At 35.2% G+C, this 15,881-nt stretch overlaps 1 protein-coding gene across 5 annotated transcripts in view; it reads left to right on the forward strand.

The window, feature by feature from the left end:
- Positions 1-10: 10 nt before the first annotated feature.
- The window catches only part of DZIP3 (DAZ interacting zinc finger protein 3), a 121,167-nt gene continuing 105,296 nt past the window's right edge, over positions 11-15,881 (forward strand). Inside the window, exons 1-2 of one of the 5 annotated variants that reach the window (XM_027104169.1) lie at positions 11-275; positions 12,971-13,072. In XM_027104169.1, the coding sequence (XP_026959970.1) occupies positions 13,041-13,072 (32 nt within the window). In that variant the 5' untranslated portion in view covers positions 11-275; positions 12,971-13,040. The other 4 variants (XM_027104202.1, XR_003432384.1, XM_027104178.1 and 1 more) reach the window with 4 other exon arrangements.

The raw sequence follows: 15,881 nt of genomic DNA on the forward strand, positions 1-15,881 counted from the left end.
GGAGGCGGGCTGGGAGTTGTCCTTTTAGACCCCCTGATCCGAAAAGCCGCGAGGTTTCAGTTCGAGATCCCGTGAAGACGAAACATCTCGCGAGAAGTGCAATTGCGGCTCCACCTGTGAAGGGGCGGTGGGCCGGTGGGACGCCCGGGGGGTCCCTGTTAATCAGTGCGGTGTGTTTGCGTTTGGTTCCTCGGCCTTCACGCTGGATGGCCAGTTTTTCCTTTGTTCATCATCCTCTACCTGAGAAATGGTCGCTTCCCCCTAGTCTAGACACGGTGAGGTGCTCTGAGGAGGAGAATCTTGGGCTCTAGATTTTGAGGCGGCCTGGGAGGGGCCTCTTTTTAAAACCGCTCATTTGTCCACCCCTTCTACTCAGGAATGTTTGTTTCTTAGAGTAAACCTATGGCCATTCGGATTCGGTGGCAAGTTAGTCATGCCCTTATGATAGTGGTTGTCAAATTTGTTTGAGAAAACTGGTCCAGGTGACTCCTGAGCCAAGTGTTGCTCCGGAGGGTATTCTGATTAGCGTCAGTTTTTGTAAGTGAAGGTGCTGTTTTTATCTGGCATAGTTGATTGTTTTATAAATCTTGGTGTCTAAGGAAATGGCACTGTTCGCGGTTTTTCATTAGAGAAAATATTATGCATGTATATATAATGAAATGGGTCAGGCTGGTTCTGGAGCTTTTTGCTTAATGTATGCTAATGTTGAATGAAGCTTTAAAAGCCAGTTTGGATAAAATTTTAAGAATATGGTACACGTCCTTTTAATTAAACCATTTGTCAGAAATCATGTTTTGTCAATTCAAAGAAAGTATTCTACGTCACTGTATTTTTAAAGGCAGGAATTATTTTTATATTAAGTTAAAAATTAAGTCTGAAAGCTTAAAATAATAATTGAGGCGTAAATCATTGGGTAATTAATGTATTTATGCATTTATTCATTCTGTAAACAATTGACTGTATAAAGTGCTCTAAACCTGCCAGTCAGGGAACCGGCTGGGAAGGAACTGTCTAATCAAGGAAATGTACTAAGTAGATCGTGCATATGGAATTCACCGCACAAATTAGAGGCACCATGCAGTTGTGGTAAAGAGTGAAGCCAGGCTGTCTGCTTACAAATCCTAGCTCTGCCTTTTACTATGGGATCACAGGCAAATTCTCACTGCTTCAGTCTCTTCATAAAGTAAAATTTGACTAACAGTAGTATCTGTTTCATAAAGTTGTTCCTTCAGTAAATAATTAGAGCCTAGAATGTGCTAGGCAGTGGTCTAGGCACTAGATTCAGTGAATAACGTAAAAATCCTATTGTCATAGAACAAAAATCCTACCATTACCTTCTGATAGGGGAAAGAAAAACAAATAACAAGCACAGTAAAGAAAGCGAGATGGAGAAAAAAGATAGAGAATTATTCTTCTAGAGTTATGGTTAAAAGGAAGGGAAATGGGAGGTCAGGATAGAGAAAACAACATTGGAGGAAATATCAGTACTACAAGGAGTTGAAAAAGAGACCTATGCTCTCTAAGGGGAAAGATTTCTAGATAGAATAGCAAGGGCAAAGGCCTTGAAATGGGAGCCTGAGAATGTGTGTAAGGAACAGCAAGGACACCACTATGGCTGGAGTAGAGAGCAAGTGTGAGAGTAGTAGAGATGAAATCATGTCAAGTTATTATAAAATGAGTTAACCAACGAAGAATTTAGAACAGTTACCTGGCATAGTTATGTTCTCAGCAAGTATTAGTTACATCTTAGTTCCTTGGCAAATACAGTGATAGTAGTTTGGCAGTGTCAGATTTTTCACTAATAATGACAAATGTATCATGATTATCCCCATTTTGACCTGAGGGAAAGGGTCAAAGCTGTTTGCTGTAAGTGCCATCTTTCTTCGAAATCTTGCGTTTTAACTTGAGCAGTCACAAATTTTGCATCTCTTCCGTATTTATTTTAATGTAAAATAAGGTCTTTCTCAAAAAATCTTCACCAAAAATTGATGTAAATTTAGTAGAATATACCACTTGTGGTAGCTGTGAGAAGTATCTTTTGTCGGAGATACTTGTGTATCCTAATATGAGAAACAGAGCCATGTTTTAAGACACAAAAAGATGGGAAAGGAGGAGAAGGAGACGAAGCTGGGTCCAAATGACTGAAGGCTTTATTAACCTTGAGCTTGGACTCCATCCTGAATTCAGTGGTGATCTCTGGTTTTAAACTGGGGCCTAATCTAGTTAGGTTTGTGTTTTAGATTGATTACCCTGGTAGCTAGACAGGCTATGATTCTGAGGAGGATAAGACCAGAAGTAGGGAGAATATTTAATATACTGGAATCTTTCCAAAGGATAGCCGAGATAATTGAAGTGGAGAGCAAAAAGATGACAAATTTGAGAAATATATATGAGGTGGAATAGGCAGGACTTAGTGACTGATTTCAAATGTGAAGAGTGAGGAGAGGGATGAAACTAGAAGGGATTCCAAGTTTCTAGGTTGGGTGATAGAGAAGATATAGAAACTGCTGAGGTAGTCAATATTAAGTATTCAGGTTGTATTTTATGTTCAATGAAATTTAATAGAGCTTATCATATAGTCTTGTACCATTTTCATTAAATTTATTCCTGGGTATTATATAATTTTTGTTACTGTGAGTGGGTTCTCTTTTTCTCCTATAAATTTTTTATTTGTTATTGCTACTGTTAAAAGAGAAACTGATTTTTGGTATATCTTTTATCCAGCCTACTGACTAAAATTCCTCATTGATTCAGTTTTGCTTCCTCTCTTAGATTTTCTAGCTATATATCATCTGCAAATAATAATTTCATCCCTTCCAATATTTGTTCTTATACTTTATTTCATTAGTGTAATCTTTAAAGTATGGAATAATCATAATGATATTGAACATCGTAGTCTTATTACTTAATTGAATGGGAATGACCAGTATTTTAACACTTAGTATAATTTGTGCTATTGGCGTGAGATAAATATTCTTTAAAATGTTTTGGCGATTGCCCTTTATACCAGTTTTATTTAAAGATTTGCTGAAATGTCTGCTAAAAAAATTATTAAATGTTTATATATCTTATTTTTCCCTTTAAAATGATAATGCAGTGGATTATATTGATTTTATTTTTAGGATAATAATAGCTAACACATATTGAGCATTTGCCATGTGCCAAGCACCGTTCTAAGAACTTAACTGTTTAATCTTTATAATGTCATGCTTTAGGTACTATTATGATCTTCATTTTACAGACGGAAAAAAATGAGAGCGAGGTGAAGTAATTTACCCAAGGTCACACAAGAAGTAGTAGCAAACCTTATATTTGCTATGCTGCAGATATTTTATTCAGGATTTTATATTTATGTTTGGGAGAATTTAAAATAAATTTTCTTTTCTCACTCTTTTGGAATTTGGATTGTATGTTACTTTTGAAAAATGAATTGGAAATTTTCCATCTTTTTTTCTATGCTGTAGAATAATGAGAATCAAATAGAATCATTTGATCCTTGTAGATTACATACAACTGGCCTATAAAATCAAGCTTGATAGCTTATTTCGTGGTAGATCTTTAGAAAATATTTGAATTTGTAATATGGTTATTGATCTGATAGTTTTTTCTATCTTCTTGTGTTAGCTTTGGAAATAAAAATTTTTAACATACCAACTATTTCTCTAAATTTGAAAATTTATTGATGTAAAGTTACATCAGTATACAATAATTCTCTTAATCTCTTCTTTGTAGATTTGAATTTCCATTTTCATTATAATGTTATCTGTTTTCTTAGTGGGGCTTTCCAGGGGTTTGTCTATTTTATTCAGCTTTTCAAGAAGCAACTTTGGTTTTATTAAATTTTTTTTTCTTCAGAATCACTAATTTTACTTTTATCTTGAAAAATTTCATCCATATAAATATATTTTTCTTTTATTTGTTCCTTTTATAATTTTTTAAAAGTTGAAGACTTAGTATATTTCCATACTATATTTTTTATTAAAGATTGTTCATGCCAGAAAAATTTAAAAAGACAGTAGCTAAAGTGAGCATCCACATTGTAGTTAAAAAAAGTTTAATTATTTTAATCATTCTGGTAAATATTTTTTAAATGCTAATATTCATTCATTTATCAAATATTCACTGAATGCTAGTTATTTTTCAAAGGTCTTAGAGTCTGTTGGGAAAGTAGCAAACCAGAATAAGTGCTTTTCAAGAGAAATAGAATGCTGTAGGAACACATTTTTTTAAGGCAAAATATTAAGTATCCAATTCCTTCATCAAGGAGTGGCATGAAATCTCTCTTCTTTGTACATTTTTATTCCTGTCTGTTCTTTGTATTTGATGTAGGTATTTTTCCTAATTTATAGTTCAGGAAACACATTTAAGGGAGTTAAGCAAAATTTGCTTAGGAGCTTACAACTCAAGGGCTGGGAAGCTCCTTTATTTCTTCTGGAAAAACTTTAAAAGAGCATATCTTCAATGCTGAATAGTAAAATGGAATTTTTTAATGTCTCATTACCAGGTTTTAAGTCATATTAGATAAATCATACTGTATGATTCATGAACTGTATGTATCATGAACTGTATGTGTTATGAACTGTATTTTTGATGAATGTGCAGAGTTTGTAGAATACTGAATATTGTACTAAGGGAATTGTATCAGAGGTGTGAACACAGAGCTGACTGTTAATTCATTTACCCACCATATATTTAATGCTAGCTTGAGTGGCATGTACCTTTCTAGGTTCTGGGGGTACAGCAGTGAATCAAATAGACAAAAAATGTCTATCCAAGTAGAGCTTTTATTTTAATGGGAGATATAGCAAAAAAAAAAAAGAGAGATATAAGTAAAATATATTAACGTTAGTAATAAGTGCAGTATAGGAAAAAACAGGGAAGGGGGATAGGAAATATCAGAGTCAGGATGGAGAATTGCAATTTTAGTTAGGGTGGAGTATTGATCAGTATTTGCTGCATAACAAATCACCTCAAAACTCAGTGGTTAAAACCATGAACATTTATTTCTTGATCTGTGGGTTGAGTGCAGTTAGTCTGATCAAGGCATGACTTGGCTGGGTAGCTCTGCTTTAGCTGTTTTGTGGGGTAGGGGAGATATCTTGAGCTCAATTTCAGTTATGACAAGGTGTTTACTAGACATCTGGGAGCTATTGATTGGGCTGTTGAATATATTATTTGTAGTTAAGGGAGAGGTCAAGGCCAGAGATAAAAATTTAAAGCCTGGAGACTAAATGATATAGGGTGAGTAGGATAGAAAAGACTGAACCCCAAAGTACTTAAGTATTTAGAGGTTGGAGAGATGTGAAGAACCAATAAAAAATACTGAGAAGTAGTTGCCGGAGGACAGGCGACCTATCTTGACCCCATGGTTGTCTATAGGGATCCATCTTAGCTGCAGTATCTGGGCTGCTTTGACTTCTAAAAAAAAGACTCTAGGTCAACAAAGAGGGAAGTCTTAATCTACATACAGGTTCACTCTTCTGCCTTCAGAGGCCTTGAACTATGCAGAAGGATGGGTGGCTTCATTCTTTAAATTAATATTGCATGCTTAAAGTACGCCAGGTACTAGGCACTGGGGATGTAGCAAGGGATTTAGAAAAAGAAAAAAAATTTTCCTGACTTTGGGAATTCCATGCTAGTGAGAGCATGAGGCCAAATCTAAAACTAAGAGCTTATTCAATAGGCATAAACAGCAGAACGGAAATTCCATTGGCCCAGGTTCCAAAGATTCAAGGCAAAGAAATCAGTGGTAGAAAATTGGCAGAGGTCTAGGCATGGGGTCATTTGGATACTGTGTCCCCACTATGGTTAAAACAATTCAAATATGTACTAATATTAAATTGATTTTACCCTTTATACAGAGCCAGGAAACAGTCTGCACAGTTAATGTCAACTCTGAATTTTCAGAAATGTTAACCTTCATCACAAAGCCAGAAAACCTAAATAAACCAAAATTATTCTCCCTTTGTAATTATTCTTCTTCCTGTTTTCTCTCCCAACTATCAAGTATTATGATTAAGCTAATTTGCCAAACCATGAAATTAACTTTCTTACTTTTCAGACAGTTCATGATTTTTTAATGTACATTTCACAGACTTCAACTCTAGATTAAGAATACAAGGTTTGGATAATTTGGGTAAATGTTTTATCCCGCATTTTCACATCTAATTTCATAGCCCCAAATCAGAAGTTTTCCTTTTAAAAAAAAAAAGGTACTATCCATTGTTTCTGAATCTAATTTTACAGATAAGTAAAGATGAAAATGACATACTTTTGTTTTAAGTTAAGGTATGGTAATCATTTTTAATTATAACTAGTATTTGTTGAAAGCCTCCTTTGTGCAGAGCAGGGCCCTTTGCATATCTCATTTAAAAATTTCTAGTCTTTTAGGAAATAGATATTATCAAGTTCATGAAATGGGTATATATCTGTTTCCTGAATTAAAATGTGAAGTCATTTTCTGACACAGGGCTGTCCAAAGTAGAATATGCACACCTGAGATATGTGAAACTGACTGTTAGGGTGTGGGAACAAATATTAGAACTTTACTTTTTGCTTTTTTTTTTTTTTTTGCAGTACACTGGCCCTTCACTGCTGTGGCCTCTCCCGTTGTGGAGCATAGGCTCCGGACTCGCAGGCTCAGCGGCCATGGTTCACAGGCCCAGCTGCTCCGCGGCATGTGGGATCTTCCCAGACCCGGGCACGAATGCGTGTCCCCTACATCGGCAGGTGGACTCTAAACCACTGTGCCACCAGGGAAGACCCTTTTTGCTTATTTTAATCTCATTTTTTAAATTTTATATTATAGTAGTACCTACAATAGCATGAATAGCATAAATGAATTGCTAGTCATATATTTTCAGTGTATTCATATATCTTCAGAATTTACTGCTTTAGAAGTATGTGATCAAAATAATTGGGGACTTCTCCAAAATCTTTAACCTTAACAGAGAATCATGTTGGATTTGGGTAGGGTCGTTGGTGGTGGGAGAGTCAAGTATATATTGTATTCTCCATTCCATTCTTGATTATCATCTCCACGTGTCATGTCTTTACATTCTGTCTTGTTTCCTTTCTTTCCCATTATTGTCTAACAACTGTTATGACAACATAATATTTTTAAATTGCTGAAAATATTCCACTTTTGGAGAATTTGCTTAGGGGTAACATACGGTCCTTCTAACAGTCCAAGCTACATTTTTGAACAGCATGGTTTTGGCAGTGCTATCTGTAAATAACCTGAAACTGATGGGTAGTTTAATATTTGGAATTTTTTTTCAGGTAAATTCTAACCTGTGCATATTTTTGTAGGTACAATACATTCCATATATTTTTAACAAATTAATGTATATATTCTGTAGGTTTGCTTGTGTAAGTCCAGGAATAGTGACTGAATAGATCTGAAGAGAATCAAATACCTGCTTCAGACAAGATGCTAATTTTGGCAAGGATGTTCCCTATATTGGCAGATTTATAAATATGGGGCATTGGGTATGCATTGCAAGTTTCTTGCTTCGTGGTATAAACTGCCAGATAATGCTAACAATGATCTTTGCTAAATGGCAAGAGCTGAGATGGACAGTGAGTACCCTGATATTTTGGGGCAGAAAATATGTTTGGTTTCTGATAACTTTTGCAAAGATTTTCCAACCATTGTCTCTCAGTCCTGGAGTTTGCTTAAGCAAACTATGTATTTTTTCCTTGCGGGAAAATAGTGTTTTGGCCTCCCTTGCCTAGGTATGTTCATTTTGAGGCCTTGCCAAGAACCTAAACAAATACAAAATGGAAGAAATTAATGGAAAATTAGAAAATGAAATAATCAGTATATTTCGCCTATTCTTCACACAGCTGATAAACTAATGGTACAACCTCAACCTGTTATTCTTTGAGTTTAACCTGATGGCCCTAGCCCTTCTTGTTTACCTGCATCTATCTAACATGTGAGAAATAGACTTTGAGAGTGCTAGAGCCATAGAACACCTGCTTTACTCCTTTCAAAGCCACCGAGAATGGCTGTTGCTGCTTGGCTAGCAGATATAGTCAGATCAGTAATGGTTAAAAGTTTGGTTTTAAGGAACTCCCATCAAAATGTCTTGAGTTATTCCTAGAAAATGTCCTCTTCATATTTTTTTCAGCCTTGAACTGGTTACTGTACTTCTCATATGTAGCTAAAACATCTCACATCTCAACTTTAAGGAGTGTTTTGGAATTCTTTTGGTAAAATCTAGCAGAAGCGATAACTAGCATTATCAGGGTTTTCTTTGTTAACAGACCCATGAACTTCTGGAGTACATTTAATTCAGTGCTGAAATAGTAAATTCAGCTTTTAAAATAGATTTTAAAATTTTACCAAGTTGCATGTGCAAGATTGTTTATTGCAACTTTGTTTATCATAGCAAAAAAAAAGCAAACCCACAAACACACACAAACTGGATACAATGTATTTATCAATAGTGGTCTGGTAAAATGATAAATTTTTAACAACGGCATATTATGCAGTTTAAAGAATGTGGCAGATGAATATGTGCTGATGTGAAAAATGCAAAGTGCTGAACATATGCAAACTAAGCTGCCATTTGTACCATATGGGATATATTTGAAAAAATTTTTTGTCCCAATTCTTAAAGTCTCATTATTACCATTCCTTTTCATACAATAGCTTTTCTCTAAGGTAGAGAATTGTAAGAAAAGTGAACTAATTTCGCCACAAATTTAAACAAAATTAAATCAAGATGATGATAGGAACACTTACATAGTCCTTACTATGTGCCAGGTACTGTTCAATTACATGTTTTAAACATTTACTCTTCACAACAACCCTGTGAAGCATGGATAATCTTTATCCACATTTTTCAGATGAGGAAACTGAGATGTTAATTCCACACAAGGTTGCATGGCAAGTATGTGTCGAAGCTGACTTACATACCCTTGCAGACTGGCTCCAATGTCTCTGTGCTCTTAACTACCAATTCTATATGCATCCTCTCAACTTACTTTTGACATTGATGGAAACTAAATGAGATACTTTGTCATTTTTCTTTCTTGTAGACAAATGATTTGTTGTGTTTATATAATACATGATACCTAATAACAGGATGGTCCTATTTTTATTGCTGAAAACAATCTATTATATGTTCTTTTAATTAACCTTTCATTTTAACTCGTTCATTTAGGTAGGTAGTTCTCAACTGTGGAGAATTTTGTGCCCTAGAGGACATTTGGCAGCGTTTGGAGACATTTTTGCTTGTCACAGTGGGGCTGAGAGATGGGAGATAGTTGCTACTGTCATCTACTGGATAGCTAGGGATGTTGCTAAACATCCTAAAAATGCATAGGATAACTTTGCGTAACCAAGATTTATCCAGCCCAAATGTCAATAGTGCCAAGAAACCCTGATTTAGTTGGCATAAGGAAAGTTCTCTATAATTGGACTCCTGTCCTGAAAAATACCAAGTATATTATTTTGTTTTCAAGCTAGTAGCACTGAGAAGAGCAAACTTTATTTTTACTGTTTTTTACACTGATACTTTTCACTTTTCCCACCTGGCATTGTGTGATATGTAAGTGCCAGAGCTGACAAGGGTAGCAAATTCATGGGACCATGGAACATCACCCACACATTGAAATGTAACCTTGTTGGCCAATTAGAGCCTCTAACTTGGTCAGGTGACTTAAGATGATCATTTGAGTGGATTTAAAGGCAATGTACTTATATAATATACAGTTTAGGGAGGTGACAGGAGTGCTACAAGGTAAATGTTTAAATGAATGATTGAAAAATTATAAACAAGAGCTGTGCCTACTTTGATGTGAATATGCACAGCTTTAAAAGTAGGGAAAGAAAAGCCTTTACAATTTAAAAAAAGCTTGTTATAATTTCATTAGGTAAGAGGAAAAGTGGTAACTGGAAGCTCAGAGGGAGCAGTAAGAAAGGTATTTTACTGTTTCAAGAAATGGATGGCAGTACCTTATTTTTCAACCAGTAAAACAGCCTGCAGATAAAATCATTTTGGTTGGTGGATAAAGGTGTGCTGTAAATTGACACTGAACTTTAACTTGCCCTGTGATCAACCAGCCAGAACCTGAATAGCTCCTGCGGAAGAGCTGTTTCTCAATTCCAGGAAGGCAGAGTAAATGTTAAGTTCCCTGCTGACAGGGAAAGTCTATTGAAATGAATACACCAGGGGAAACTGGATTCACCATTTCTCCCATGTTAACACTGATTTTAAAGGTTTCCTTCAGCCTCTTCTAGAATTGTAAGGGCTTCGGATTATTTCAGAAATACAGTGGTAACGTTTCAGTCTGGCTACTTCCTTCCTGTTGCTAGGCACTTACACCTTCATTCCCAGCAGAGGCTGTAAAGTGCTACTGCTGCCACTGTTGCCGGTAGGGCTTGCCACACATATCAGCTCAGCTTCTGGGAAATGATGGGATTGATGATCCTCCTCTGGAAAACCTTTCATCACAGAGATTCACATCAGGTTATATTTTAAAGCAGGCTGAAAAAGAAAGCCATTAGCCTTTCTTAACTCTTAATTCAGGATCCAAATAGCTTCTGATTTATTGATTAATTTTATATCTTTTTCTTTTTCAAGCTGAACACTGAATAGCTTAGCATAGGCCTTCCATCCTCTCTGCCTTGTTGCCAGAGGATTTTCCTCCTTTCTCTTCAGCCTCACTGTGATCTGTGCAAACAGCTACTAACTGAAGGAGAGCTTATTAGAAGGGGAATTATCCATGTCTGAGCTTTTAAATTCTGAAAATGAGAGGATTGTTTTGTCTGGAAAAGGCACACGTTTGTATGCTCTGGCTATGAAATAATGCCTGTTACTTTTTATTAAAATAACCAGGGAGGTTAAGGAAACCATAAAAGAAAAAGTTTGATCACAGTCCTATAATTCTCAAAGCCATGCCCTTTTCTATACAGCTTTATTAAAGAAATGAAGCAGATCTGATTTAGTGTGAAAGAATAACAAGGTTTGTCCAACCTCTCTCTGCTTCATTATGGGCTCTAGGTTGTATATTTCAACAGTATTTGAATAGAGAATGCAAATTTTAATAGGCATATGACTTTGTATACTGAGTTTTTAAAATAAGACTAAAAGTACAAAATAATGTACAGAACTAGATTCTGAATAGGTGAATTATATTCATACTGACAGCAAGAAGTGTTTTATTAGGGATGGGCAAGAAACTAAGAGGTGTTAGAAAGCTCCATTTTAAATGAGGGAATTTAGTGTGAGTCTGTGTGTGTGAATCTTTGCACTTGTGTTTTGATTAAGAAGTATCAGCTAACATTGAATTGTTGGAGAATTACCCTTGTTTCTCCAGCCTTTCTGTGTAACTGAGAGCTGATGTGAGTCAAATACAGAAAATAGCTAGTATCATGATTAGGAATACTTGTTTTTCAGATGATCCCCTCAGAACTTCTTTTAGCCCTTACACCAGGAACTGAGTTGTCCCCTCCCCATAAGTTTGTTAATGATAGGATACTCAACCCTAAAGGCTTAGGATGGTTCAGGTCCTACAGTTCTTTCTTCCCCTCTATGTGTTTTTGGCTTTTTCTGACTTTTTTGGGAGACTCGGCCTCATTTAAAACAATGTTCCTTTGAGTAAATACAATCTGAATTCTTAACAGGTGACTTACAGATGATCTTGTGGAATATATTTTCTTGATTTAAGAATTACCTCTGCTGCATTGCCTTTTAGTAATGGGCCTCCAAAAGCTCTATCAATCTAATTTATGGGTGTATATTAATATGCTGTTAGAGAAACTGGCTACCCAGTTACTGAAATAAATAAGCAGTCTAGAGGCAACAAATGAGAAACTTTATCCAGTCTTGTGCTTGGCAGCAAGGCACTCTAGGTCTGTTTTATTTATGCTGTTGCTGCCACTTTCTTTTCTTTTTTCTCATCATTTCTTTCTTTGCCCCAGAGCACCAAGCAATAGTTTTACCTGCTTTCACTCTAACACTCCCTGGGCTTATGTACAGTGGGATCAGAAAGGGAAGTCAGTCTATCAGAGGGCAATGGAGTTTGGAGGCTTGAACTCTCAGCAAAAGAGATCAAATGGAACTAATTTTAGAAGAATTGGTCTTGGGGTAGTTAAATAGAGAACAATATAAATAAATAGATATGCTAATAATACACTATTCCTCTTTGTTTTCATTTATTTTGCCTCAGTATTTTTTTTTTTCCTTCAGGAAATATCCACAACATCCATTGATATCTGAACTAGAAAATATGCAAGAGTTCTTTACATCCCACCTCTCTTATTAATGGAGATAGATAGATAATCATACAATTTTTGGGAAAAGTAGCTAAATGTTATTTTTAGACTAAAAGAAAATAAAACAATGAGTGCTATCAAGATTGTGTTAAAGAGAAACTTCTTATACCTCTGGGAAATACATTATTACAAACCATTTGGGAAGCCATTTAGCAATATGCACCTAGAGGCCTAAAATATTTGTGTCTTTTGACCTAGGAATTCTATTTCTGATAATTTACTGTAAGGAATTAATCATAAATATAGAAAAGCCTTCATAGGCAGTGTAGTTTATCACAATACTAATTTATAATGAAAAAAAAGTGAAACAATCTTAATGTCCAACTGTAAGGAAATGGGCAAGGAAACCCCAGTCAACCAATTGTTATGTAGCCATTGAGAATGTTTACTAGGAGTATAAAATAACATGAAAGATGCTTTTGATATAGTGTTCAGTGGTGAAAAATGTAACGTTGAGTATTCCCTATTCAATATGATTACAAATTGGTAAGATATATCTATGCTTGGAAAATATTAAGTATATTAAAATATAGGTAGTGATTTATGTTTAGATGATGAAACTGTGATTTTTGTTTTATAGCAGTTTCAAAATTTTCTTTAATGATTATGTACTATTTAGATAGTGGGAAGAAAGAATGAAATCCTTCTACCTTCCCACTAAAAGTATTACTTTCCTTACAGCTTTAAACAGCAGTTGTAAAAGTCAGTCTGCAAGCTTTGGAATAAAACTTGCAAGAGAATATTGTGCAGCATGGATTCTCTACCAGAAGAATTTTTTGTGAGGTAAGGGATGAGTTGACAAAAAACCAACTGCAGTTGTTGCATTTTGAAGACACGACATTGGTCTTTTTCACATAACTTTGGGAAGCTAGTGTGAATGAGATACCCTTATGTTTCAAGACAATTTAGCAATTTTGATTAGTGGGGGATGTAAACTGGGTAAAATCTAATTTTAGAAAATTTCTCTAAGGACCACACCCTGGTAAATAGCTAAGAATTGAAAGATGTACCATAGCTTGCCACACCTGGGCCATTCTCAACAAAGTAATGTTTTATTTATCATTTAACAAGCACTTACATAGACTTACCAACATTAACTTATATAAACTTCATAACAACTCAGTGAGGTGGATACTATTATTATTCCCATTTTATAGAAGGTAACCTAAGCGTAACATAGAAGACTACTGAGTGGTTCAACTGGGCGTAGGCTAAATGTCAATCTGTCCCCTCAAATTAGGGAAAGTTCAGCTTGCTTGTACCTCTCCCATATAATACTAAAGAGCAGGTTAGTATTGGAGATCTCCTTGCCACCTTTCAGTGTCTCATATAATAAGCAATGTGTTGTTTTACAAGTATTTACTTACCTCCATTGTACTTAGGGAATAAAGACTAAGACAAAATGTATGTACTGAGAGAGAATTATAACATAGTAGGAAGATATATAAAAAGTTATTTTATCTTTAGGCAAAATGCATGCTTAAGTGTTATAGTAGAAATGCTGTGGCTATATATAGAAAGGAACAATAATTATTGAGTGGGGTTCAGTGGGTTTCCACAAGGTGACATTCGAACTGAACTTTAAAGGATAAAGGTGGCTTTTGATGGGTGTAGAAACAGAGCAGATGGGAGGTCATTTGGCTGAGGAAACAGCAAGAAAAAGTATTTAAGATAAATTCTTGGGGAGGATTTTGACTCCTGGTAAGGAGTTTAGCTTTATTTTGTACAGAGCCATTGACATTTGAAGAAGAGAAATGAAATTTTACACCGTATTTTGGGAAGACTACCTCTGTTGATAGTGGGAAGGATGACAAGATATGACAATTGTAATAGCTCAGGAAGTAGTTAATGAAGGCTTGTATGATAGGAATAGTAAATAGTAAGAGAGGAAGGATTTACAGAACTAGAATCAACAGAATTCTTTGACTACTTAAATGTGAGAAAAGGGGCAAAAGAGTAGTAGAGTTGGTTTGAAAGTTTCTAATGACCAGAAGGAAATATGTAACATTAGCTAATATGAGGATCACAAAAGGAGACAGGTTTAATGTGTGTTGACAAAGTAAGAGAGGACAGATAATGAGTTCAGCTTTGGACATGAGCCAGACTGAGGTGTCGCTAAGATATTCTTATGGAGATTGTCGAGTAGGTGGAAGGAAATGTGTAGCTGTAGCATCAAAGAATGATTAAGTCTGCAGAAATAGATTTGTGAATCATTAGAATGGGGTGCTATTTGAGTTCATGGAAGTTTGCTCATTTATTTGTTTTTATATTTATTCATTCAATAACTATTTGAGTGCCTACTTTATGTCAAATATTGGGCTAGGTAAGGTAGTTCAATAAGAAGGACCTGAATTCTATCCAGGAGTGTTTACTCATGGGCATAAGTGAGATTAATTTAAGTAGAAAATGTACTAAGAAAAAAGAGGGCTAAAAATGGAACATTACTGTATACTATATATATTCAGCTGGAGGGGCTAGGAGAAGAACCAATAGCAACGAAGGATACGGAGGTTTTCAAGGAGGGGTGGAGTATATGATGGATAATGTTAAATAATGCAGAAAAGCTAGGTAGATTGAAGAGCTAAGACAAAGCTATTGTAGTAGCAGATACGATTTCATTAGCAACTTTTACTAGAGCAATTTCAGTGTTGGGGAGGCAGTACAGATGAATTAAGTTTTTATATCAAAATTTGTTATGGAACCTATGGAAAATATAGAAGCTCATGTTCTACACATTTGATTAAGAAGCTCTGAAGTAGAGTTTGGACATCTGGATATTTCCAAAGCTTCACAGGTGATTTTAATATGCATCTGGGACTGAGAACTACTGGGTTAAGGAGTGAATTATCATGAAATGGAGTTAGCAAGTAGAGTATCCATTTTGAGTACCTTTTGTACTCTTAAACATGGAGAGGCTTCAGAATACTGCTGCAGTATTTTTCATTCTTTGATAACACAGTTCCTTGTGTTCCTTTTTGTAGTGGGGCTTAGAAGTGTAGGAGAAAACAGTTAACAGGTTTCTCTTTACCATGACATTTTAAAGAGCACTGAGACTCATACTGTGAAATATTCTTTGTTTGAAACTTTCACTGTGTGGACAATACTGCATTGTTTATGTCTCTGTTTCCCCTGACAAAATCAGCACATAGTAAATGATAAATGATTGTCTGTCAAATGAGTACATAAATATGAAGTAAAATAGGATAATATTTACAAAGTACAATTCTGAATAAGTCAATCAATTGACATAAGTTTCTCACATCAGTTTTATCTCTGCTAGTGTATAGGATTAAGAAAATTATATAAATCATATATGACCCTATGTTATGGTTCTTCTATTATGAATCCTGTGTCATGGTGCTGTATATAGGCAAAAGCAATTTTATAAATGAATTTTTCCATATAGTAAATAATACTGCATATGTTCACATTTCAAGCCCATGTCAAAAGCAAAACTTGTTATTCCTTTTTATAAAAATAGTTAATAATTTCTAAATATGATATTCTGCCTCAATTTAAAAAGCCATTTTGAAAAACTGGACAATTGCAATGCCTGGAAACTGAAAAAAAAAAGATGTCTGTAAGATAGATC

Source organism: Aethalodelphis obliquidens, unplaced genomic scaffold, assembly GCF_003676395.1.
Source record: "Aethalodelphis obliquidens isolate GAN/ISIS:26980383/991018 unplaced genomic scaffold, ASM367639v1 scaffold1, whole genome shotgun sequence".
NCBI lineage: Eukaryota > Metazoa > Chordata > Mammalia > Artiodactyla > Delphinidae > Aethalodelphis > Aethalodelphis obliquidens.